The 25,381-nt window shown below is 40.4% G+C and overlaps 1 protein-coding gene across 10 annotated transcripts in view; it reads right to left on the bottom strand.

The window, feature by feature from the left end:
• Nucleotides 1-217: 217 nt before the first annotated feature.
• The window catches only part of SPATA13 (spermatogenesis associated 13), a 288,804-nt gene continuing 263,640 nt past the window's right edge, over nucleotides 218-25,381 (bottom strand). For all 10 annotated transcript variants that reach the window (XM_030562215.1, XM_030562174.1, XM_030562183.1 and 7 more), the window contains 7 exons: nucleotides 24,917-25,102; nucleotides 21,151-21,330; nucleotides 18,947-19,179; nucleotides 14,832-14,961; nucleotides 13,901-14,273; nucleotides 6,971-7,045; nucleotides 218-4,577 (listed from right to left, as the gene is read on the bottom strand). In XM_030562215.1, the coding sequence (XP_030418075.1) occupies nucleotides 4,396-4,577; nucleotides 6,971-7,045; nucleotides 13,901-14,273; nucleotides 14,832-14,961; nucleotides 18,947-19,179; nucleotides 21,151-21,330; nucleotides 24,917-25,102 (1,359 nt within the window). In that variant the 3' untranslated portion in view covers nucleotides 218-4,395. The remainder of the gene's footprint in view (nucleotides 4,578-6,970; nucleotides 7,046-13,900; nucleotides 14,274-14,831; nucleotides 14,962-18,946; nucleotides 19,180-21,150; nucleotides 21,331-24,916; nucleotides 25,103-25,381) is intronic.

Raw genomic sequence — 25,381 nt, forward strand, 5'->3', positions numbered from 1 at the left:
TTTTCTTAATGATGAGGAGTTAAACTCTAGAGTCAAACTTAAGTGGTTTTGTTTAAAATTAGTCCAGGCTATACAGTGTAGGTGGGTACAATCATAAAACCAATAGAGGAGAATATGACATTTTTGCTCTAAAGAATTGTGATAATAGAAGTATTTAAACCACCTGTGAAAAGATAGAGAAAAAAACCAGCCACCAACATTTTTTAAAACTGCACAATATAATTTTATAAGACAAACTTCTCAGGAATATCATTTTGTCCATTATTTAATTAAAACATACAGTAAGAACAAAATAATTCAAATGTAGGTTTGTACTCATTTCCAGAAAATAGATTCATTTTGACAAACCACGTATTAAGAGGAAATAAATCCTGCAACACACTGATTACTTCAGAACAAGTCACCGCAGTCCTATACATTGTACTTTAGCTGTCAACAGCCAATTCATCTGTTCTGTAGCCATGACACTTGATTTACGTGTAACAGCACGCAGATGGTAAGATGCACAAAGCATATACATAAGATAAAACGTTACAAAAACATTTGTCAAGTAAAATACATATGCAAGTCATCTCTAATATTTACAACAAAAGTCTTAAATTACATGATCATTCAGAAGGCATCTCGTAAATACAAATGCCATAGACATAGAAAAAGAAAGGCAGTCAATGAAAGGTACTATATTTGTTATGGCGAAGAACCTTTGGCTCCCAAACTCCAAGTTATGATCATTTAAAAAATAACTAAATGTGGAATATTCGTGTATTCTATCTTCAAACTCCTTCACTGCTTTTCACTGTTAAAAATCAATGTGAAATTCAGCATGGCAAAAGCCACTTGTAAAACAAACTTATTTTGTAGTAAGATCAAAACTCTTAGATGTAGTTACGTTTTGGCATTATCCTAACCCAAAGGAAACACATTCAAGGAAGATTGTTTTAATGCTTTTCAAGCATAAAAGTCTGAGGTTATCTGCTCAATAGGTAATAAGGAAGGCTCTTCCCAGCCTGTGCTTTACCTATATGAGGCACAGCTGTGCTTAATTGTTGCATTAGAACTTGAAATAACTTAAAGCAAAGAAAAATGGGATGCCATTAATAGCTATTGAATTCTGATTTTTCTATTGATATGCACATGAAAAGCCATTTCATCAGGAGTCAGACAATGACAAGGTCTTTTCAAGGTAGATTTTGATAAACTACTACCCATCATATTTAATTTGAAACTGTACTCCTATGAAGACTCTACAATCATGCTGAACATCTTGGTTAATAGGTTCTTTGATTGTTGTATAATGTAACTGAGTGTTTAACTATGATATCTTCAAAACCCTGGAGTCTCCCTTTGGCCCATTTTGTGTCATCCTGCCATCAAGTGAGCAAATTCTTAGACCATGATTATATAATGTACATGTGCCAATAAAATGTACATAAACATGCCTTATTGATATCTTTTTCCCACCTGGTGCAAGATTAGGCTGCATGGAAAGACATACACAAGATGATAAATAAACCAGATGCACATGCAATATACTGTACATAAAACCTATCCTGAATAATCTGCATCATGAAATGCTTTGCCTTGCATCTCGTTGAAATGAATGAGGTTCTTCTGAAGAAAGGAACTCGTGCATCCAAAAGCACATTCAAACCTTTGCCTTCATTTCCAAGGCTAAGTAAGCATCACTATGTAAAGAAGAATCTTTGTAGGTACTCACATGCCAGTAAGTACATTCAGAAATCTAATTTGCTTTCCAGTATTGCCACAGGAATTAGCTTTTTGGAGTGGAATAGATGTTATCTAAGACAAGTGTGCAACCATGGATGTGCCTCTCAAACTCTTTAGGCTCATGCCAGCATGACATAGCAAGACGATGGGGTGGAGGAACAGCTGGGTGTACAGTGCAGCCCAGGAGTCTTTTCCTGTGTCTAGGGCAAATCTTTCCAAATGTGCGTAGTGAAACTAGGACTTAAAAAACGTCTGCATGCCTACTGCATGCGCATAACTTGCACTCATACAGCAGAACTGGGCAACTGTGCAGACAAATGGCTACTGAGAAATACAACATGGCTACCCATTTTAGTGGGAGCACAAGTTTAGGTGCCTTCATCTGGAAATACAGTCCTTATACTTACACTGAACATTCAGAATTATCTTTAAAAAATCTGAAAGGAGGTGGCTTATATTACACAGACATTAAAAAAATACCCTTAAAACACCCAGCAAGTTGTTTTGTTGGCTTTCCCAGACTTTTTTTTTTTTCCAATTGGATCATTGCTTATAAAAAAAAATGCCTGTAATAATTTGATCTGCCATGAAGCAGTTCTCAAACATTTCAGGTTTTCATTCCATTAATAAATAGGAAAAAAGCATAAGCACTAAGGTTTACCACACACTGGACAATTCAGTTCAGCATCAGCAGATCTTCTCAGTTATTGATAAGCTACGTACAGAAGGCATTTCAAATGTACTGTTCCCAAAATGCATCACTTAAAGTTAAAACCACTTGTTAGTAAAAGGTCATGTATATATCCATCGAAAATTGAAGTGTAAGTATTTTTCTAACACATCTATTGACAAACATTTACTGGTGTGCATTCTTAGTGATCTTGTTCATGCTTTGTAGAAGCTACCACAGATATTAAATTATTTTACACTCCAACATTTGGACTCTACAGGACTGGCTACAAGTAAAAATAGAAAGAGTTACAACAGCAGAGTTTAAAATAAGGCTTTTTACATTGTCGATAAGATGCCTGCCCATTAACCTATTATTTGTTCTTCACATATTTTTACACATTCATGGCAAATAAGATTTTGTTCATTTGTCAAAGAACACTCCGGGAACTGCCTTAGATAATGCCCCTAATCAGCAGCATAGGAATCTTGTAATTTGAAATAAATCCTTTACAAACCAGTGCTGAAACCTATGGAGTCTCTCCTCCATACTTTTTAATAACTCTCATTAGCATTAATGAGAACTACACATGACCAGTAAGAAAAATGATCAGTGCTGCCAGTTCCAAGATCCTATTTTCTCATACCAGATTTTTTTTAAAGGTATTCTTTCAAACCAACTTCATGTCACAAGAAAAGCAAAATAGGGCAGGGCAAACCATTTATTACAGATCCTGGCCAGAGCTGAATTTAGCACAAAAGAAGGTCATCCTTCTTCAAGAGAAACTGATGGTTCTCAATCAACGCCCATTTCTGATTCCACCAATGTCTTTTGTCCATAGTGGTGGCATCTTCTCTTTAACATTTTGAAATAATAAAAACCCACTGTCACTTGACTGATGTGTAAGAGGCTCAGAATCAAAGACAGCTTCAGGAACTTGATGGAAACTTTTGTTACAGTTCATACACTTTAACTGGAAAGTTGTATGTGAATGGAATTTAGAGTGTGAATTATATAACCAATGCTATCTAGTGCCAGCAGTCTCTCATGGTTCCTTAACTTTGCATTTTTGTTATGTTCACATTATCTTCATTTGATTAAAAAAACAAAACACTTTAGTTTTTATACTGAAACACAGACATACTAGAATTACAGAGAAGAGTATCACAGGATAGGGGATGAGGGCAAGAAATGAAATGTATATGGAAGTGCATACAAGAATGCAGTATGGTACCTTGGTTGGAAAGAATCATTTAGTGGGTCCTTCCTCTTTCCAGTTCTTGTATGCAGTAAATACATAAACCCTTGCAGTCTTTTTTGTTCGTTTTTCCGTAATATGGAGTCAAAAAAATTCTCTGTTCTAACTTAGAAGATAAGGCCTTGCGGGACTTCCTATTGCCATTTGGCAAATGTAAAGAAACATTGAAAAAGATAGGAAGTGTTGAGGTCCACTAGTTTCTGCATGCACATCAAGTTAAATCAGGTGGGCTTCACTCACCTGATCCTGATGCATGACCCCTGCTCAGTGATCCAAAGGAAGAGAAAAATCTCCTCAAGTCCCTTGCCAATATGCCCTGAGGGAAGAATTCCTTCCTAATCCTAAATTTGGCCATCAATTCACTATTAAGAAAAATGAAATGTTCAAATGACCCCACCATTAATGTAGTGCAACTAAAAAGAGAGATTAGATGCTGCTACTATAGAATAACAGCAATTTGCCTTCGTCACCAAGTGATGTGCTCCTCATTAGCAATGCTTATTGATGCATATCAACATTTACTTCAGAACCATCTGGATTCTTCATCATAGAACCTCATGAACTTCATTTTCCTTCTAGACAAAAGTGATGTTTTTGGCTCAGGCAGAGCCTATGTCTTTCCCTCCAATAGAGAGGATGTATGATTTTCCAACTCAAACATGTTCAACTGCGTCCCAAAGGTTCTTCGCAGGAAGACATCTCTCCTTCAGCTAACGTCCTTCCAATGACTTTAGCCCTCTCATTTCTTGAATGGGGTAAGTTTGTTGAAGGTGTGCCAGAAAAGGGATGGCTTTCGTTTAGGTTCTGCCAGGGCAAAGACCTGCTGCTGTGGAATGCTGGTGGGCACAGTGATGTGGCGTTGATGAATAGGATGTAAACTCTGGTGTGGAGGAGGCATGGGACATCCATTATAACTGATACCTGCAGAAGGAAAAAATGAAGTATGTGTGAGACAAATGACAAAGTAATCAACCCAGAGAAAATGCACAGAGCATATGGGCCAAATGCAGCTCTCAATGAAGTCTGAAACTTGCCATCATAGTCAATAAGAGTAGGTCAGATCTTATCATATCTGACTTCCCACTTTTCTATTTTGGTCTTAATTTTGATTGGTTAAAAAAATTGTATGGCCTCAAATAACTTTACAGTATTGTCCAGAAAATCAGCAGTAGTTTCACAAAACCAGACAACATGTACAGGAGCATTGTGCTTTTAAGAGGAAAGATGGTTAATGTAACAGACACTTTGACTTTTTAAGCAATAGCTGGGTAAGATTATGTAAAATGTTCTTACTGGTGAAGAAAAGGTACCTTGGAGGGGCAAATAGTTTTCCAAGGTAATGCTCTCTGACTTTGACATTTGAGTATTGAGATCACAATCCCCTGATCAATATTTTACAGCCATTGCCCTGAAAATCTGGCCCAATTTGTAACATGCCATTCATTCATATATATTGAGTGATAGATATGTTTACATATTAATATGCACATAAGAATCTTCTCAACTGCAGATCAAAATTTTGACATTCATGCACCTGAACAAAGACAAAAGTCATGGTTCTTCCAACCTTCCAGGAAAGCACCCCAACAAAATGCCCACTCAACCCAGTCTGACTCCCAGCTGCTCAACTCATCCACTCAACCCATCAAAAAGTGATCCAAATCTCTCTCTCTCACACACACAAAACCATTTAGAATTTTATTTTGAATACAACAAAATCTCATTCAAAAGAATATTTTAAATCAACAGTGTTGAATTCTAGAGAGAACTTGGGTGGAAGGGTCTGAACATGGGAATGAAACCAGGGATTCCTGAGTTTCTAATCACATCTAAACCACTGACACTCTCTGTACCTTTAGGCAAATCACTCAACTTCTCTGTTCAGGTCTTCTTTTAGGTGGGGCTAATACTAATTTGCCTATTTGAAGGCGTCTGTCAGGATTATTTAGTAAATAGTTTATAAAGGGCTTTGAAGTTGAAATACATGCTAAATAATATCACTTTAGAAAGTCTAATCCCAAAAGAGATTTGCAAAGGATCAAAGAGAATGACTATATTTCAATATGTAAGCAGAGTCTGAATGAGCTCTCCCTTGACATCTAGCGATGAGCTGTGGAAGAGGACTTCAGGAGCCAATCTCGTTTGCATGGGCACACCCACCTGGCCCAGGTGCTTAGCATGATGAGATTGCTTGCCCAAATGGTCACGTTTGGCATTGTGGGATGCCCAGTCTCCTTCTTATTGGGGCAGGAGTAATAAAGGATTGTTATCCCTATGTGAATGAAGAGCAGGAGAACTGCACTTGGCATTTCCCAATTGAGGGACTCACCTCAACTAAACAGCACTCGGTAGGCAGGGGACATGGGTTCCAAAGCCCAGTGAGTTAAGAGAGGATGGGAACAGGTACTTGTCCCTCATTGTGTGGGCCTTGCTTAAGGGTCCCAGACACCATCGGACTCTTCCTCTCTCTACTGTGTAATAACAGAGCTAATTTAAACTCAATTGAGAGAGTCTTGTTACATGCTGCAGAGCTGAAATCACCGATACCTAGGTCTAAGAATTAGACGTGCTTTGGGACAGTCTCTGATGTAAGAGACTGCCCAATGTGCACTAGTAGTGAGGCTCCCCCACTAACAGCTGAAGTCACTGAGAGCTGTGTTAAGTGGTGGGCCCTGAAGATAGAAGGGCGGCTGGTGGTGAGGCAAGGTGAGTGGGTAGAAGGGTGGCAGAGAGGGCCAGCGAATGAGTGCCCGAGCAGTGGCACGAGTAAGGTGCCTCCTTACACCAGGGTGGGAGGTGAACACTGCAGATACATCTCTGAACTCTGGGTCTGCACTGTCCAAGGACAACTTTGAGTGGGGTGCAGGAAGGGATGAGCACCTTAAAGGGACTTTGGGGTTGCTGGACTTAAGAACCTGAGGGGAAAAGAACACTGCCCAACTTACTTGGGGGTGGGTCTTTCGCTCATGGTTGATGTTTATGAGCCCTGTTTGGGATGTTTCCCCAAATTAATGCCAAGTAACCTCCCTCCTTTTATTAAAAACATTTTTTGCTACATTCAGACTCTGCTTGTGAGAGGGGAAGTACTGCCTCTTAGAGGCGCCCCGGGATGATGTGTAATTGTCCCATCCCAGGTCACTGGGTGGGGGCTCAAGCCGGTTTTGTGTTGTATGGTTGAAAAGGAACCCCTTGAACCCGGCCCTAGTTGCTGTCAACTCTGACTGGCAGAAGGGTTACAAATATCTCCCATCATAAGTTCAATACTGAAAAAAAAATGATATATTTAAAACTTACAATTATACTTAAATACTCACCTTTAATTTTTCCATGCCTTGATTTTCTGGCATTTTGCATGGCTTGTTTCTTTTGATTTTCTGAGATTTCCATTCCTGGATTTTAAAGTACATGAGGTCTCAGTATTAAGATATTGTATCTGCTATTTGATAATAGTAAATTAAAAAACATTTGAGCAAACGCTATTTTAAAATGATACTTTAATGATTTTTAAATAATTCTTAATAGTAATGTACCATATGTTTTTGAGAAATACAGGTCCAGATTTTACCGTTTCACCAGTTAACTCTGGCATTTCATTGGCATAACTGAGATACTAATTTGGCCCTTTGAGCGCAAATTGATGCCAACCTGTGCTGAAATAATTATCTCCAGCTGGTGGTCATTGGGGATCTGACTAACTACTTGTCATTTTACAACTCTCACAGCTAAATTAGTGATGACAAAGCAAACTAACACTTAGGAAGATTATGTGGATATTGTGGATCCACAAACCAGTTATTGGATTGCTAGGAGAGATAAATAGGAGGCTTAATTCTCTTCTCATTCACACTGGAGTAAACCTGGGATAACAAAATTAAGTCATTAGAGTTATACTGGTGTATAGCTGGTAAGAGAAAAGCAAGGTCACAGTATGTATAGACATAATCCTGCTTGTATTCTGTAAAAGAAAACTGAACCCATTTTCCTCAGACCAACACTCCAATATTTGCTGTTCCTGTGTTTATGGTATCTGTGTTGTGCATTTTATCTATGTTGATCCAAATTTAATAAAAATATATATTTTAAAAGCTGAAAAGCTCCTCTAAGAATATGAATGAATTTCAAACTATGTCACTGTTAAACTGGCATTTGACAAAATATAATGTCTTCAGTTTGAACAAACCAGGTTGTGTTTTCTTTTAACAATGAGCTTGTAGCCTTCCTTGGTGTGTGTTATGCATGTCAGTGTATTGAGGGATATTAAACACATTTACTTACATGGTCAGTGTCATGTTACATGATACCATGGTCTAACCTAACAATTTACTGTAATGTACTAGTGTTAAGTGTCTGAGGTATTTCAGTGTGGCTGAGAGACGCTGGCTCCCAGAGAGGACAGGCACCTGCTGTTAGTGCAGCTAGAGGAATTTTTCCTTACATCTAATGGACTATGTTTTTGGAGTTCAAGTACTGATGTTCTAGTCCCATCTCCCTATGTATGAGATTCATCTAGTAACTGTGCATGTTGTTTGCAGCATATGAATGTGTTATATTAGCACAACTTAAAAGGTGTGTGTGGTGCTTCTCGTTCCATTCACATATATACAATGGACTGAAAAGTGCTGCAACCTAAAGCCAGGTGGCCCAACAAAGTAGTCACTTGGATTCCATTCTGCTCTTCATTCACACTTTTCAATTCCTTGCACTTTCTGGCCTGTAGTCATGGAGGAGTTACATCCCTCAGGCGACTGTTTTTAATATAATCTGACCATACTCTTTCAGTTCCTGGTTTTCCTTTTATTTCATTTGTAATTATTCAATTCTTTTTTCTCTTCCTGGAGACAAAAAAGCAGCCAAAGAAATCAAAAAGTTACAGCAGCAGGAAGCAGACTGTTTTCTTAGATCTACCATTAGTGGTTTTGGACAAAGAGCTGCTGGTTGTGGCCCATTCCCAGCATACACTCATAATAGCTCAGAAGAGTTGAATATGGTTTTGGAGGCTCTGACCTCTACTGAAATGTCTTTGAAAACAGAACTAGTCATTCAAGCTTTAGAATTTGAAGAGTGATTTATTTGTTCCTTGAATAGTTAAATTAGAGACTTCATCTGAATTCCAGCATGATAAATTACAAAAATCAAACAAGATGTTTGAGGTTGAGAATCCCAGAGGTCTTCCACTGGCTTTGGCTAAAGGATAGTGTTCAACTATGCCAAAAAAGTGAAATTTTAGAAAATAAACTCTCCTGTGTACTGGAGAAGAGATCCAAGCCATAGAGACTTACGAGGACATATCAACATAAATAAAGTGGGACTGGACATTAAATTTGAACCATCTCTTCTATAGCATAAGATACCTATATAACATGTAAAAGCAGCAAAGAGTTCTGTGGCATCTTATAGACTAACAGACGTATTGGAACATGAGCTTTCGTGGGTGAATACCCACTTCGTTGGATGCATGTAGTGGAAATATCCAGGGGCAGGTATATATATGCAGGCAAGAAGCAGGCTAGAGATAACGAGGTTAGTTCAGTCAGGGAGGATGAGGCCCTCTTCTAGCAGTTGAGGTGTGAAAACCAATGGAGGAGAAACTGCTTTTGTAGCTGGCAAGCCATTCACAGTCTTTGTTTAATCCTGAGCTGATGGTGTCAAATTTGCAGATGAACTGGAGCTCAGCAGTTTCTCTTGGAAGTCTGGTCCTGAAGTTTTTTTGCTGTGGGATGGCTACCTTTAAATCTGCTATTGTGTGTCCAGGGAAGTTGAAGTGTTCTCCTACAGGTTTTTGTATATTGCCATTCCTAATATCTGATTTGTGTCCATTTATCCTTTTCCATAGGGACTGTCCGGTTTGGCCGATGTACATAGCAGAGGGGCATTGCTGGCATATAATGGCATATATTACATTGGTGGACGTGCAGGTGAATGAACCGGTGATGGTGTGGCTGATCTGGTTAGGTCCTGTGATGGTGTCACTGGTGTAGATATGTGGGCAGAGTTGGCATCGAGGTTTGTTGCATGGATTGATACCTGAGTTAGAGTTGCTATGCTGCAGTGTGCAGTTACTGGTGAGAATATGCTTTAGGTTGGCAGGTTGTCTGTGGGCGAGGACTGGCCTGCCACCCAAGGCCTGTGAAAGTGAGGGATCATTGTCCAGGATGGGTTGTAGATCCCTGATGATGCATTGGAGGGGTTTTAGCTGGGGACTGTATGTGATGGCCAGTGGAGTTCCGTTGGTTTCTTTCTTGGGTTTGTCTTGTAGTAGGAGGCTTCCAGGTACACGTCTGGCTCTGTTGATCTGTTTCCTTATTTCACACCTCAACTGCTAGAAGAGGACCTCATCCTCCCTGATTGAACTAATCTTGTTATCTCTAGCCTGCTTCTTGCTTGCATATATATACTGCCCCTGGATATTTCCACTACATGCATCCGATGAAGTAGGTATTCACCCACGAAAGCTCATGTTCCAACGTCTATAAGGTGCCACAGAACTCTTTTCTGCTTTTACAGATCCATAACACGGCTACCCCTCTAATACTATATAACATGGGATACTAGTAGGTCTGAACCATGGGCGCTGGAACGGGGAGGCCAGATGGCGTGGCCCTATCACTTTTAAAAGTGGGAGGGCTACAGCCTCCCACTTTTTACCTGCCTTAAGGGAGATGGGACCTTGGGGGTAAGAGGCGGAGCGGAGGCAGGGCCATGTTTTGGGTGCTGGTAGTTATTCTAACTTCTAGGGAGCTTCTGGTGCTCCTGGTCTGAACAAGCATTTGAAATGTCTGATAAAGAATATTTTACAGCAGCCTATATTTCACACATATATGCAATGATATATAAAGCTCAATTTATGAATCTAACAGTATAGAAAATACATTTTCTTACTATTCTGTTTTTGTTTGCTACACACATAACTAATTAATGTTTGTACAATGTTTTGTAGATATAAAGCCCTAACTTGCACTCTTTGCATTGAACACAATGGAAACGTTGGGACTTCAAGATATGCATGATCAAGCCCTTTATAAATGCTAACTTATAGTGCCCACTGCCAGTTAAGTCATGAAATTATACATTCAAATATAAGACATAAAATAAAAAAATCAGGGATTTGGCTGCTGCAACTTTCCTTAGAATAATATTCGTCAGTCTTATCAGTCTCAGGCCTTTTTATGTGGCTATTTTTGTTGCAATATTACTTTTGGGGGAAGGTTTAGCACCCAATCACCCATGTGTTTTCTTGTAGGAAGGTTCCAAACCTTCTCTCCCACCATATGAGTTTTGATAAACTGTACATAGCTGTGCCAGCAGCAGAAGGCGCCAGGAGCAGCAGGTACCAGTACTGTCTGAGTCCACTGGTATGCACTTCAAAATCCCCAAAATGTGTAGTATTTGGGTTGAGAAGGCGAGTGAAATAATAACTCTTATTGGACTAACTTCTGCTTAGTGAGAGACAAGCTCTTGAAAGCTTATTTGTTTTTTATCCAACATAAGTTGGTCCAATAAAAGATTACTTCACCCACCTTGTTCCTCTAATATTCTGGGACTGACACAGCTACTGCCTAGAAATCTGGGCTGTCCTGCATACTCCCCCAGAAAGGAGTTGCTGTAATTGTAAAGAGCTCAGATCCTGGCTCACAAAGCTAAAGTGAGGGAGCTAACTGAACCCTGGAAAGGTCCAAAGATGAACTTAGCTGTTGCTCTCCTTTTTCCCAGTCCAATTCACAAATCCCCAACTGCAATGTAGCCAGTCATCAGGTTTAATGGAGCTACAGCCCATCAAGAATTTGGAAATTAAGTAGGGGCTGGGGTAGGGTAGGGATGTTGTATCCTTGATGTGACAGCTATTCACTATTAGTCCCTCTCATTTTTTGGACAGCTTGAGCTAGTTTGAGTCATTTTGTTGTGATAAATGTGATAGCTTGTATATTAGTTCCCAAATGCACTTCTTCTATTTCCCAGTCAGCCGTCCTGCCCATGCACATGTTCTTTTAGAGCTCCGCTGGGCTAATATTTAGTAGTCTAGAGATGGGCCCAATAGTGATAAGTGTATGCATGAGCAGTGTGTGCACTCCATGTAGAAGACGCTTCCGAAAACAATGGCTGGGGTGCCCAGCAGGCATATAGGCTCTCAGTGCACTGCAGAGCAAGGGAGAATAGGGAAACTAATTTGCAAGTAATTTGTTTAGTTGTCTCAGGTCCATCATTTATTTTGGGTACTAGCTACCCTTGGCTACTTGTAACATATGGTCCATGGAGGAAAGTAAAGGCTGGTAATTTCTTGACTTTTTCTTTCATTACGCGGTTGTGTGTGTGTGTGTGTGTGTGTGTGGTGTTTTTGTTGTTGAATGACGACTGATCGCTCATGACATTTATTTTCATGAATAAGGAGAAGGATAACTTTAGAGCCATAAACTATTGAGCTTCTCAGCAGGAGAGAAAATAATGGCCTAACAGAGAACAGCCACTACCTATAATATATACACAAGAGGCCTGATTCTTGTTTCACACCGGTGTCAATCAAGAGGTTAATGGGGTTACACAGGTGTGAGATCAGAATCGGCCTCGGCATACATAGGGATTGCTCCTATTTTATGAGTGGCTTGGGAATATGAGGCTCTTAATCATGTTAAAGTTTTAATAACTTGTGAGTTATGTCATCCAGGAAATCATATTCAGAGCACTTTGGATTTTAATTTGCTGTCATTTACAGCCAGTTCAGTCCTGAAGAATGTTACTTATGAGTTATCCCAACTCTCCCCCTTAAAGATAAATGTCATAACAGGGAGCAGCCATCATACATTACACAAACACGCTGGGATTTTTTCTCTCCCACCAGTGCCTTAGGAATGTACAAATCAGTTTTATCTTTCCTATCACTACTGTCCTCTTATGTCTCTATTTTCTCAGTGCAATTCTGCTGAATCTTTTACCATTGATTTTATTAAACTGAAGTGGTCATGCTCAATATTAAACTGTGAAACAAGCATAATTTTAAATTAAAATCCCAAATGTACACACACAGGATACATTTCGGCCCAAAGCTGGCCCTAGGATTTGCAAGGCCCTATCCAATGTCAGACATGCAGGATTCTACCCATTTCCCATCTCACGTATGATTAGGCCTTTCCTTCTCTATAACTTGGCTGAGTGCTGCTATACTACATAGGTTGCACAGACCTAAGGATACTATTGCCTGGCTTTATAACAAAATGTTCTTTAGAAAAGTGGCTGCCAACCACTAGTTCACATATAAGGTGTAGTCCATGCTAAACAGTTAGATCAACCTAGCTATATCGCTCCAGGGTATGAAAAATCCACACTCCTGAGTGACGCAGTTATGCCAGCCTAACCCTGGGTGCAGACAGTGCTAGGTCAATGGAAGAATTCTTGCATCAATCTAGCTACCACTTCTCGGGAAGGTGGATTACCTACGCCAATGGGAGAACCCCTCTTGTCAGTGTAGGCAGCGTCTCCACTGAAGTGCTGCAGCAGTGCAGCTGCAGTGCTGCTGCTGTAGTGTTTCACCTGCAGACAAGCCTTCGGTACTGGTATGTCAGGTTATTGTTACTGGCACTCTAAGATCACCCTCATGAGGCGAATTCTCTCACATCTCCGAAGCTGTGGAAGGCCCCCAATAACCCAGTAGAACTACATGAAGTTCTACTATGCAGTCAAAGGGAGCTTGAGGGATTTCACCCCACCCCATGCACTAGAGGTCTGCTACACAGTGCCTCTTGCTGCATACCTGCTCTGAGAGGACTAGTAGGAGAACAAGGGAAGGCCGCAGAATGGGGATTAAGGAGCTACTGTTGATCTAGGGCTGCAAAAGTGGTTGTGGGGCAGTTTGACTGCTGCTCCATGACCAAATAGTGAGCATTCCTTCCCTCATCCCTGTAGACTCTTCTTCCACAAAGCTTTTCAGCAGGGGACAGATTTTTTTGCTCTCAGCGAGTAGTCTGTGCTGCAGTTAGTGCACTCATCCTGCCTTCTGCTCTCTGTGTTGTGCAAAATGTAACCCACCACAGAGCCACAGCTACTCCAACCCCTAGTCTCAGGATCACAGAGCTGACACAAATGAATGGGAAACAACAGACACTTGCTTGTATAGCTGAAGTTTGTGTCTGTTAAACAGGCGCCGCTGCCCAAAAAGGGTGAGAATCCATTCGCACAGAGCCAAAAAGGAGAGAAATCGAAACTTTGCCTTTTGATTTAACACCTCCCCCCACACTGTAAATCTTTGCACTCACCCATTTCTTTGTCTTCCTGCACTCTTCGCCTTTCATTTTCACAGGCCTCCAACCACCTTTTCTTATCTTCCTGTTTTTTTGCACAAAACAAATGAACCTCTTCTGTTGCTCTATTCACAGTTTTGAAAGCATTCTTGATATTAATGTTAAAGTCCTTATCTTTGCCATCCTCAATGTCCACAAGTTCCATCTCATCCAGATCAATCCGACCTTTATAATATAACATGTCCCTTCGCAGCAGGTCCTTCTTACAAAACACAAGCTGATGGTCAAAAAGGAAAAAAATCCTCTGCTGGCTTTTGCCTTGCTTTGAGATTTTGGTCAGTTCACCCGAGTGGATCAGTTCTGAGCTTCTGGCTAAAACATCCTGCCCCTAAAATATATAGAAGTGTATGTGTAATAAATAAATACACCATTTTAAATGATCATATTATTAATTATTATTTTTGTAGCATTTGGTCACACGACAGACAGAACTGTACTTCTGTTTCAATACACTTTTTAAAAATCTATAAATATAAAAGGTAGATCAAGCTGCATTCACCAAAAATATGGGTTTGATTCTGCTCTCAGTTTCGCCAGTGCAAGCCAGGCGCAACTTCATTAAAGTCAATGGAGTTACCCGAGTGTAAAACTATCAAGAAATCAGAATCGGATAAAATGGTCCCAACCTAAAAAAAAATACATTTTGTTCTCTTTCAACATCTTTGTAATCTCAAAGATACAAACGCGTGTTATAACTGTTGCTCTTTCAGAGTAAGACATAAGATAATCAGTAACAGAGTCACTGCAAATGAAGCAACTCAACTTTTAACTGACCAAGGACCACATGAAATGTATGCACCACCATAGAAAAAAAGATGCCCCCCAGAAGTCATTTAAGTACATTTTAATATTAAATATTTCATGAAAATGGAAGAAAGACACCTACCTCCCAATCCACAATAGATACTTGCCAGCGTGCAATCTTGTCTATGCTTTCCAGCCTTCGTTTGCGCTCATTGATGAGGCATGCTACATTCTTCATGGCCTCGTACGCTGCCTGTATATTATTATAATCACTGTAAAGTGGAAGCAGATTTCAAACACATTATATGCACTGGATATAACACATCACATCACAGTTTAACTGACTGTCTGAAGCATGATTCTCTACAGTATCAACTTATGCCCCTAACCAGAGTTCTTAAACCTGAAGGACCTGATTCCCCACTACGTTGCATCTTGTATAGTAATTTACACAATTCTATCCTGCCCTATCACCCACTTTGCCCAGGTGTAAATTACTGCACACAGGGCAAGGAGGTGGAGAATCAAACCTAAGCTGTGATATCCAGGCTCCATTGAAATCAATGATACCACTCCCATTGACTTCAATGGGGACATGGTTTCACTCAAAGAGTTTATTTATCACAAGAATCTAGTTGTGTAAAACAATGTTTTCTTTAATAACTTATTTCTAGATTATATTTTCCTCTCCCTCCACCCCAATAGCTGGGAGTGAGGCATGGGACTGGGGTGACTTGATAAGGGGAGCACAGCTTTGTGTCTCAGCTGCTTAGCTGCAATGTTATAGGTGGTGAAAGGAATGTCCTCTTCTGCCTTGTACAAGGATTCTTCTTAGAAATGCCAATGAAAGGATCCAGAGGATGAGGAGTTACTGAAATCTACTTAGCTGTTGTGAGTTAAGGGGGTCATGAGCACAAAAAAGGAGAAATAAAAGGAGGAGGGATTGATTCTTCTTCTTCCGTATGGCTTGGGTAGATAGATAAATTTGTAGTTGTTGCTAAGTTGGATAGCCAGTACATTGCCGCAACAGTGAGCTGGCAGAATGTCCTTCAGACCCCTGGCAAAAGAACAAAGGCGACATTCAGATATGATGTGCTCTATCGTTTGTACCTGGTGACCACAGGTGTATACCTCATTTTCCACTTAAAGAGAGTTTGTCCACATCTCCCATGAGATGTCCTGATTCAATTCAATCTGCACCAGTATTTCCGACATAAATCAAAACCCAGTGGTTCCTCAAGAGGATCAACAATAAGTTGTTTGTTTTGAGTGGTCAAAGTACTTCATGTGACTCTCCATTGAGCCTCAGCATCAAAGTTGTGAGTAAGGATCTTCATACGGTTCCACAGAGGGTTGTAGGATTTTAATCTTGTCTTTGGCGGGTTCTGCAGGTCATGGTGCAGTGGAATCCTTGTATTTGCATTGACATGATTAAGAAAGCGAGATGTCTGAGCAGCTCTTCTAATCTGTGGACCCTGATGTGCGATAGGACCGGGAACCAGTCAACTGGAGTAGATTTGAGCATCCCTGACACTATGCCCATAGCATTATTGAGTTGAGTGTCAAGGAGTTTAGTGTGACTACTGTGACACCACACTGGTGAACAATATTCAGCTGCAGAATATACCAAGGCAATTGCGTCTGACGAAGTGGGTATTCACTCACGAAAGCTTATGCTCCAATATGTCTATTAGTCTATAAGGTGCCACAGGACTCTTTGTCAGTTTTTACAGGCGATTGTTGCAGTTCATAAGGTCCGTGGACAGGAGCCCCATGATGTTCTGGCTAATTTTCTGATAAGCGCGACACAAGACCAGACCTCATCGCGGGTGTTCTCGAGGTGTTGTCAAAAGGCCAACTCCCAGTCCAGCGTAATGCCAAGATATTTTGGATTAGCTTCATGGCTGATGCTCTCACTGCAGAACTGCACAACAAGTTTGATATTAGCCATTTTATTGTTCAGATAGAAAGCCTAAATTTGATTAGGCCTAAATTTCCAGCATTAGAAATAATCAGCCATTCTGCTAAGATCTCAGGTTAGGGTGCAGTTGATGGTATGAAGGCTGAACAGCTAGGGAAATATCATCTGCATACATGAACTTCCTTGCCTCTGTTGCTGGTATATCCACGGTGTATAAATTAAAAAGTACTGGGGCCAGGACGGAGCCCTGAGGGATGCTCGAGTTAAGAGTTCTTGGTCTACTGATCTGGCCATTAAGGTGTACCTTAAAGCAGCGATCCCCAGTCACTGCCGCCACAAGGCAGATCGTTCACCAGCAGTGAATGATGCGGGAGACCTTGAGAAGGAGGCCCTGTCTGCAGACACTGTCATATGCCGAGGATGGATCAACAAGGGCAGTTCCTGTCTTCAACTTATGTTGGAATCCTGCCTCAGTGTGGCTGGTTAGTGAAGCCACTTGGTCACAGAAGTTTGGGAGGAAGATGAGAAGCTTCTCATGGTGCTTCTGTTAAGTGCTGGTGTTTTCTGTGCTCTGTGTTTTGTGCAAATCCACCAACATACCAATATCAGTTGGCCACTAGATCGTTTTACCGACCTCCCAGTGAACATAAAGTGATTGATTAACGGATGCTGACAGGCTGGGCCACTGCATGTAAACAGGTATTTGAGGGGCAAGACTGAGAGCCCTGGCTTCCCCTCCACTTCTGCAGATTTCCTCACATGCTTCTGCCTTACCACCGGCATACGTCTGGATGCGTGTGTTCACAATCCACCTCCCTTTCCCTATTCAAATACCCACCAGAAACTCACTTCTGCAACATCACACATAAGAAGTGAGAGTAACAGTAACAAAATCCCACTAATGTAAGGGTGGACATGCCTTACTGAGTCATCGCACAATCTCATCACTGTTTCCCTTGCCCTTCCTATCTTAGTTCCCCTCCTTCTGGTTTGTCTATGACTGTCACTTGTTGTGTAACAGGTGCCATTACTGGCAAAGACTGTGTCTGGTTACCACACAGGCTCTCTTAGGTCTGATAAACTGAGATCCTCATGGTGAGTTGAGAAAATGACAGCCTCAGTTCCTTTGCACATTTAGTGAACAAAATTAAACAGCTCAGACCTAGGGAAGCCCCTGGCCTCTTTCCACACATTTTCTAAGTGAATTTTGTGAGGGCTCTGAAGAAATTTTGAAGGGGAAAATGGATGGAAAAAAAAAAGACATCAAAACAACTGATAAAAACCCAAGACAGTTGAATCATGGACATCATCTGGAAAAATATATACTGGAGAAGGGATTAGTAGGTTAAGAAAGTGCAGTAATAGCAAAGGAAATGGTAATTTCCTGAACTGGCTTCCAGTTAACCAAACACTGAATGAAGATCCATATATGAGTGATTGTCAGATCACCGGAAAATATTCAGTACCACCTTTGGAGGGAGTTTTGCCTGAGTAAGTTCCTATGTCCAGGGTTGTTTCCTACACTGAAGATAGTAACAATGAATGTAGATAGTCTGGGTATCTCTCATTAATATATTTTTCCACTACAAAATTACTGAGTCTTTCTGTACTGGTTGTTCCCTCTTTTCCTCCCCCCACTTTGATTCACTTGTTTCTTGCAGTATCTAACTACATCATTTCATAAAGATTTTTCAGTATCCTTTTTCCCCTTGAACATATTTTTCAATGTGTAATACTATTAAACACGTTAGGTTTATGTTGTTCTTCTAAGACCATCTTCACCTCTTCTATCTCTAAGGGTTTGTCTACACAGCAAAGAAAAACCTGTGGCTGGCTGGGCTCTAGAACCGTGAGGGGTGAGAGGGAAGTCAACACGACAATGAAACAGCCCTGCAGTCCGAGCCTGGCAAGCCCGAGTCGGCTGGTACAGGCCAGCTGCAGGTTTTTCCTTGCTGTGTAGACATACCCTGAGACACTTCTCTTTTCTAATTCTTCCCTTTTATCCCCTATGGGTATCCCTTATTCATTTTTCCCTTGGAATCACTGGTGTTTTTTCACTCTGGTTTACAAATCTCTTCTCCTTCCCTCTCTCTTTCTCCAGATCAGTCCCCTTATAGACCATTTAACATGTATATTGTTTCTGAAATATTTTTTCACATAGTCCCCAGGATGATAAACATATTGGGTGAAATTTCATCCCCACTGAAGTCAGTCACAGCTTTGCCATTGATCTTAAGAAGCCAAGTTGTCATCCACTGCCTGACCAAATCTACCTTAGATTGCTTCAGCAATAAGGTAACATTATGGTCTAAGAGAGATCATTTTAATTCTCTCACCTGTGCTCTTCGGTAGTATATTTGAGTAACTCTGCAAGCTGAAGAGGGTATTTACAGATCTTCTGAACAGGTGTAAGGAGAAAGCCATCAATAGCAATGTCAATCATCTGCTGAAGCAGGCGACAGGCCTCAAAGAAGTGACGGTATTTGCCCTGTTTCATTAGGTTGGAAAGCTCAAGGCAGGCACTGGGATGATTGTTACAATACTCTGAGTAGATGGCAAAACCTTCTTGCTATAAAGAAAAAACAAAGCTTTAGCTAAAAACATTCATCTTAAAAAGACAAAACCAAAAATCAATATTGAAGTTACAAAACACGTCTGGTTACACTAATTAGACAGTTTGCTAAATTACACCCAAACTGAATAACAATCTATTTAGAAAACACAAAAGAATCTATTCTACAATTGGTAATAGGTGAAACTCCTGTTAATGTAGATTATAGAGGAGTGCATTGGCCAGCAGTGCTTGCTGCTTTCTGAAATGGAAAAAAACCCAAATATCTCTTTACACTAACTAGATCTGTGAATTTCAGTCATACGGGGTTCTCTATGAACACTGAAACAGAGGCCTCCACAAAATCATGATAATCAAACTCACTTTAACAAGGAGTTTTCTTTGAGGAGCCTTGGAAATTGGAAGCCTCCTATGGTTATTGGTAGAGCTGAGCAAATAATAGATTTTTTGGTTAAATAATAATAATAATGATAATCTAGTTCAATTTGAACCAAACCAATTTTTAAGAGATTTTTTCAAATTGAAAAACTTGAAAAAATGTCATTTTGTGTTGAGTGAGATGTTTGAACTGACTCTAAACAATTTTTTTTTAGTTTTTCTATTTGATCATTTTTGAGTTTTCTGCCCCCTCCTTTTTTTTTAAACTGGCCAAACTTGAAAACAAAATGCTGTTCTCAAGCAAAATGACTTGGGAGGGGAGGAGGGAGTATTTTTCATCTTAAACTATTCAGTGAATTCTACCCAAATACATAAATAGGTATTGAACCCTCCAAAATGCATTTTTCGGTGACATTTTTATTTGCCAAACTTTTTTTCTCAAGTCTACTTGAAGGTTATGTAGGTTAATCACCCTGGTTAATATTTGCTCTGGGAAGATACTGGGATACTGGATGTAGTTTTCATGGAACAAAATCAACTCAGATGCCTGCAGTTAAATGTTAACCTGTGATCTGTGTTCCCTATAAGCTGCGCGCTTGGGCTGCGAGGCAGGAGAGATTTAAGTATCATTCTCTGCATAGGAGGCAGCATATGTTCAAGTGCCCCTCCCCCCCTGTTGCCCATCCTGCAGCTGCTCCCAGGAACCTCCTGCTGGCTGGGCTGAGCAGAAGGTGAGGGAGGGAGGAGGGTGCTGATGTCAGGATGTCACCCTCCCTCCACCCCTATACCCCATCTCTGAAGAGCAGGGCAGAGGGGACAGCCTGGCTCAGGAGAACTAGGAGCTGCTGTGGTCTGAATGGTGAGTGGCTGTCGGCTGAGTACCTTTCTTAAAGAGACAGTGCACTGTTTCTGACATTTCCCCGGAAGCCAGCTCACACAGTCTCTCTCTCAATCTCTCTCTCTCTCTCTCTCTCTCTCTCTCTCTCTCTCTCACACACACACACACACACACACACACACAAAACGTCTCTTTCTCAACTTCTCGGTACTTCCTGCAATGCACATATATACTCTGTAATTTTATTCTTTCAAAGTGTTATTTTAGTGTTTTGACTGGTCTATGCATTTCATAATTTTTATTTCTCTTACATTTACATTTATTCTTTGAGTAGTGAGTTCTAAAATGCCTAACCTGTCCTGGCTGGAGTAATTATCCCTCTCGTAACTTTAAAAAAAAATATATTATATCTAGGGTTTTTGTTTCCACTGGTGGTACATACAGGCACATATCTCAATGCACATAAGAAAATTTATTCTGCACATAGATGGAAAAAATTAGAGGGAACATTGCCTGTTATTGTTGGAAACAGTCCTGTTCATCAGGGATCACCAGATCACCATAGCTATGAAAATGGAAAGACTGTTGACTTACAAGGAAAATAGGCCTACTCAATGGGTGGAGGTGGAAAAAAGGGAGGGATTTTAAATGTTTTCATATAATCAGCACTAACTAAAGTGTCTTCTTCATGGTAGTTTAACATTTACTAATCATATTTTATTTCATAAGCAAAATGGAGTTAAATGACATACATGTTGAAGAAAGCAGGATCCTATTTCACTTAAATGAGGTTCCTCTTTGTTGTACTGTTTCTCAAGATCTTTCAGAAACTTTCTTTGGAATTTGTAAATATCTTCAATGTTTCCAAAAATGGTGTTTAACTGAGCCATGGTGAACATTCCTGTATGTTTACGACACTGCCGAATATATCCCTGGAAAGAAAATAAGAAAACCTCTTTGTATCAAATCTGAAAGAGATCAAGAGCTTGAAAATGGAGTCTGTACTGAACAAGGCAACTCAATTTGATATTCTACTTTCCAAGGTTAGATTTTTGTGGTGTCTGATTTCAAGGCCATATTCACTACAAAACTCAATGTACAAATTCAGATTTGTGTCTGAACAGTTATGTTACTGATTCTCCCAATCCTAATTCTGTTTCATCCTAGAGTTGATTAGTCAGGAAGCCAGATGTCAGCACTTGTATAATATCTAATACAGAGCTGCATCTTACTGTTATAAATACCAATCCAGGAGGAGGAGAGCCTGCACTACCAATTTTGCTACAGTGCTTAGTAGTAACTGTCCCAACCGTGCTATGACAGAGTTTGATCTTGCCTGTACAGATGAGACCAAATTCTGTAAAAACACAGTCTAACGATAATCTTTGCTAGGGCTAGTGTAACCCACACACCTCTAAGGGGTGGTGCTCTGTCCCATCTAGTGGCACTGAAACCACTTAGAGCAGTGGTGGGCAACCTGCAGCCCACACATGGCCTGTCGGGGTAATTCGCTGGTGGGCCACCAGACAGTTTGCTTACATTTGCACAGCTGCCTGCAGCTCTCAGTGGCCGTGATTCACTGTTCCCAGCCAATGGGAGCGGGGCGGAAGCATTGCGGGCTGCAGGGACATGCTGGCCACTGCTTCCTGCAACTCCCATTGGCCAGGAATGGCGTACCGTGGCCACTGGGAGCTGCAGACAGGTGGCCGTGCAAATGTAAACAAACTTTCTGGCAGCCCGCCAGCATATTACCCTGATGGGCTACATGTGCCCTGTGGGCCGCAGGCTGCCCACCACTGACTTAGAGAGAAATTAATGAGTCTAAGGGCCACATGGCTTTTGGCTCATGCAGTAGAGGCTCATGCACTCAGCTCCAGAGGTTTCAAGTTCAATCCCGCCCGCCGATGACCAGGGTCTGTTTGTGTTACACTAGCGCATGGTTCCTTGAGTATTTCAGAGCTTGGTCCCAGCCACATAGGTAAGATTACCTTGCTATAATGTGTGCTTGAGGTGCCACTGTGTTCAAACACTGCTTAAACACGACAAAATCTATAGCATGGACAGGACCCTACTGGTACTGGAATGACTGCTACCTAAAAACCCAAATGTTCCATTAACAAAGATTTATCTGTCTTTATGTCTATCTATATGGGCTCACTTCAGTACATTTGTCTCAGTCTCTAAGTAGATACGTTACAATGCTCCAACCCCACAAAGCACTTGAAGTAACTTCTAATTCAGTACCAAAAAGCAGGTAATACAAACAACTGTGCAGCCAGGAGGAAGAGGAAGGATTAGGGTTCTGCTGAGGTAAGTGGTCAGCTCCTGCCGCATGTCACAAAGAGGCATATGATCAACAAACATGTGGCAGTGAGGCACACCTGGCAAGCTAATAAATATCTGCTGTTTAACGCACTGTGGGGAGGATGGGATACAGTATGCTAAAATGGCTGCCAGAAAACATCTGTTGCACACACAATGGGGGATGGAACCCAGGTACATGTGAGCTCTGAGGTTAAACTGTGTGGTTAGGAGATGTTTGCCAGGTCTGTACCTTTGGACGCTGTCAGGCATGTTGCTCCCAGATCTCCCTGTGAGCTGCTAGCACCAAAGAACTTGCAATTGCTGCAGTGAGGTAACTAGGTTCAAGCAGACTCTTGGAATTTCTGAATACCATTTCTGGGTGCTGCTGGGTGTCCCTACCTGCATGTCCCTACCTTCCCAACCCCAGCCTGTTAAGGGACGGGCCAATGCTCCAAGCCAAGTTGGTGTTTTTTGCCTTTTGCTTTGGTGCACAGGCACCCACAAGGGAACTTATTTCTTGTGCAGGTCTTGTAACTCTGGGTCAGCCTCTAGAGTAAATTTTTCTCTGACTCAGACCTACATGTAAGCACACCACTGTCCTGCTTGCACAGCCATAAGTGATTCACTCTTTGCTGAACTTGGGTACATTTATTCCCCTTGGAAAACATGTGCATTAGCACTGGCCCACTAAATACACAGCCACTCTGTCTTTAAAAAAAAACAAAAAACATAGATGATCTGGATTAGTGATGTTAAAGAATTAATATCAGAGGGCTAAATCCTGAGAGCTCCAACTCCTCCTGACATCAATGTATGTACTGATGTATCTCAGCAACAGAGTTAAACCAATGAAAGTTAACATTAGTTTCTCACACATATTACATCACATCCACACTCTCCAAAGAAAATAACTAAATAGAAATTGGTAGCTGGAGCAACAGAATTGTACCTGAAAGAATAAATGGCAAAAAAGAGGCAAGCATCTTGGGGCTAGTGTGAAGACAGAAGGCAATTCAGTTGGACAAGTCAGGGAGATAAATTCTTACATTCATAAAGCAACACAAGATGTGTCATATTGGTTCAAAACATTTGGTCTAGCCAGTCTGGTATTCTTCTAGCAATTGCCAATACCTGTGCTTCAATGGAAGATGAAATTCACCCACCATGAAGCAAGCCAAATGTGTTAGATACACGTTGGTAAAAATTCCTCCTGGACCTTTTATAGCTTATGTCCTGATGTATAAGATTTAATTACATTTTTTATCTATGCCAGGGTAAGTGTATCTTAATGATGATCTTGCTCAAGGAATTGAAATTTAGCAACAAATTTTAAGGATTACCTGAAAAAAATGGGTTTGTGTCTTTGTTTTGTTTCTTTAGGCCTGATAAAAAATAATCTGTGTGTTTGCCACACTAGAAGAGCAGCTCTTATTATTTTTATTTTTCCTGGAAGATTCTGTATATGACTAGAGAACTAATAGGACTATGACATAACAAGCAGAAAAGTGAAACCTAACAAACTGAATGGAGACATGATTTTTTTTGGTCAGGCTGTTTACCATCCTTCACAGGTTCTTTTTTTACTACTCTAAGTCAAACACCCAACCCACATATGAGAGAAAAAAGTTCATAGTTAAAGGCTCAAACTTCAATTAAGGTGTGAGAAAGCTCCTACTACTGGTCTCTGGTCCTCCAAGGAAACTCCAGCAAAAAACAGGTAAGTCTTGATACTACTGATCTTTTTGCAGTTTAAACAAGCAGAATATTCTTAAAAAATAGAATTACATAATAAATGACCAGAAAAAAAGTGCCAATCCAATATTTCATTTTTTCCTCTGCAGGCCACCTTCAAAACGTTCAGACACTAAACTGTAACTAGATACTACAGTATTACATGGGTTTACAGTTATCTACAGAGGCAAAGTGGTAGCAAATACTAAGTAAGCTGGACTCTCTCCCCTAACGTGGAAACTGCAGTCAGGAAAGCAATGCATTGTTAACAGATACAAAATGAAGTGTTCTTTAAAAAAGGTATATTATGGTGTTCAATAAAGAAGAGAGTTAGAACTGCATAAGAGAACATTCTCATTGACAGCCTTAGAATTGCAAGGATAAATCTTTTGACAACAGAAAATGCTCAAGTTTTCACTCATAAGGGATATTTCTTCAAACTAGGTCTGTGGAATGCTCATAGTCTATGGCTTGACACTGTACCTCACAGATGTCCTTGAGATGTTTGATATAGACTCTCTCCGTGTTCATTATTTCTTGTATAACATTGGTTCTCATCTGATCCTTGTTTTCAGCAATTTTTTGGCGATGTTTGCTAGCATCTGCATGCTGCTCTTCATCCTGGATGCTACCACAATTTTCTCCAAGTTCATCCTGATTAACTCGTAGCTGCATTCATAACAGAAAAGACAACTAGAATAGTGCAGCAAGGTATTAAAAAAAACAAATGTTAAAAATTATTACAAGCTGTATTTAATTATAACAGAGGCAGCTCATAACTGATTATTAATTAATTATTATTATTATTATTATTATTATTATTATTATTATTATTATTATTATTATTATTATTATTATTATTATTATTATATTACTGGTCCCCAGTCCTAGGTTATACATATAGAATTCCATAAAAAGGTCTATCATGTAACTCTTAAGCAAGTATTT

The sequence above is a fragment of the Gopherus evgoodei genome, chromosome 1, assembly GCF_007399415.2.
Source record: "Gopherus evgoodei ecotype Sinaloan lineage chromosome 1, rGopEvg1_v1.p, whole genome shotgun sequence".
Taxonomy (NCBI): domain Eukaryota; kingdom Metazoa; phylum Chordata; order Testudines; family Testudinidae; genus Gopherus; species Gopherus evgoodei.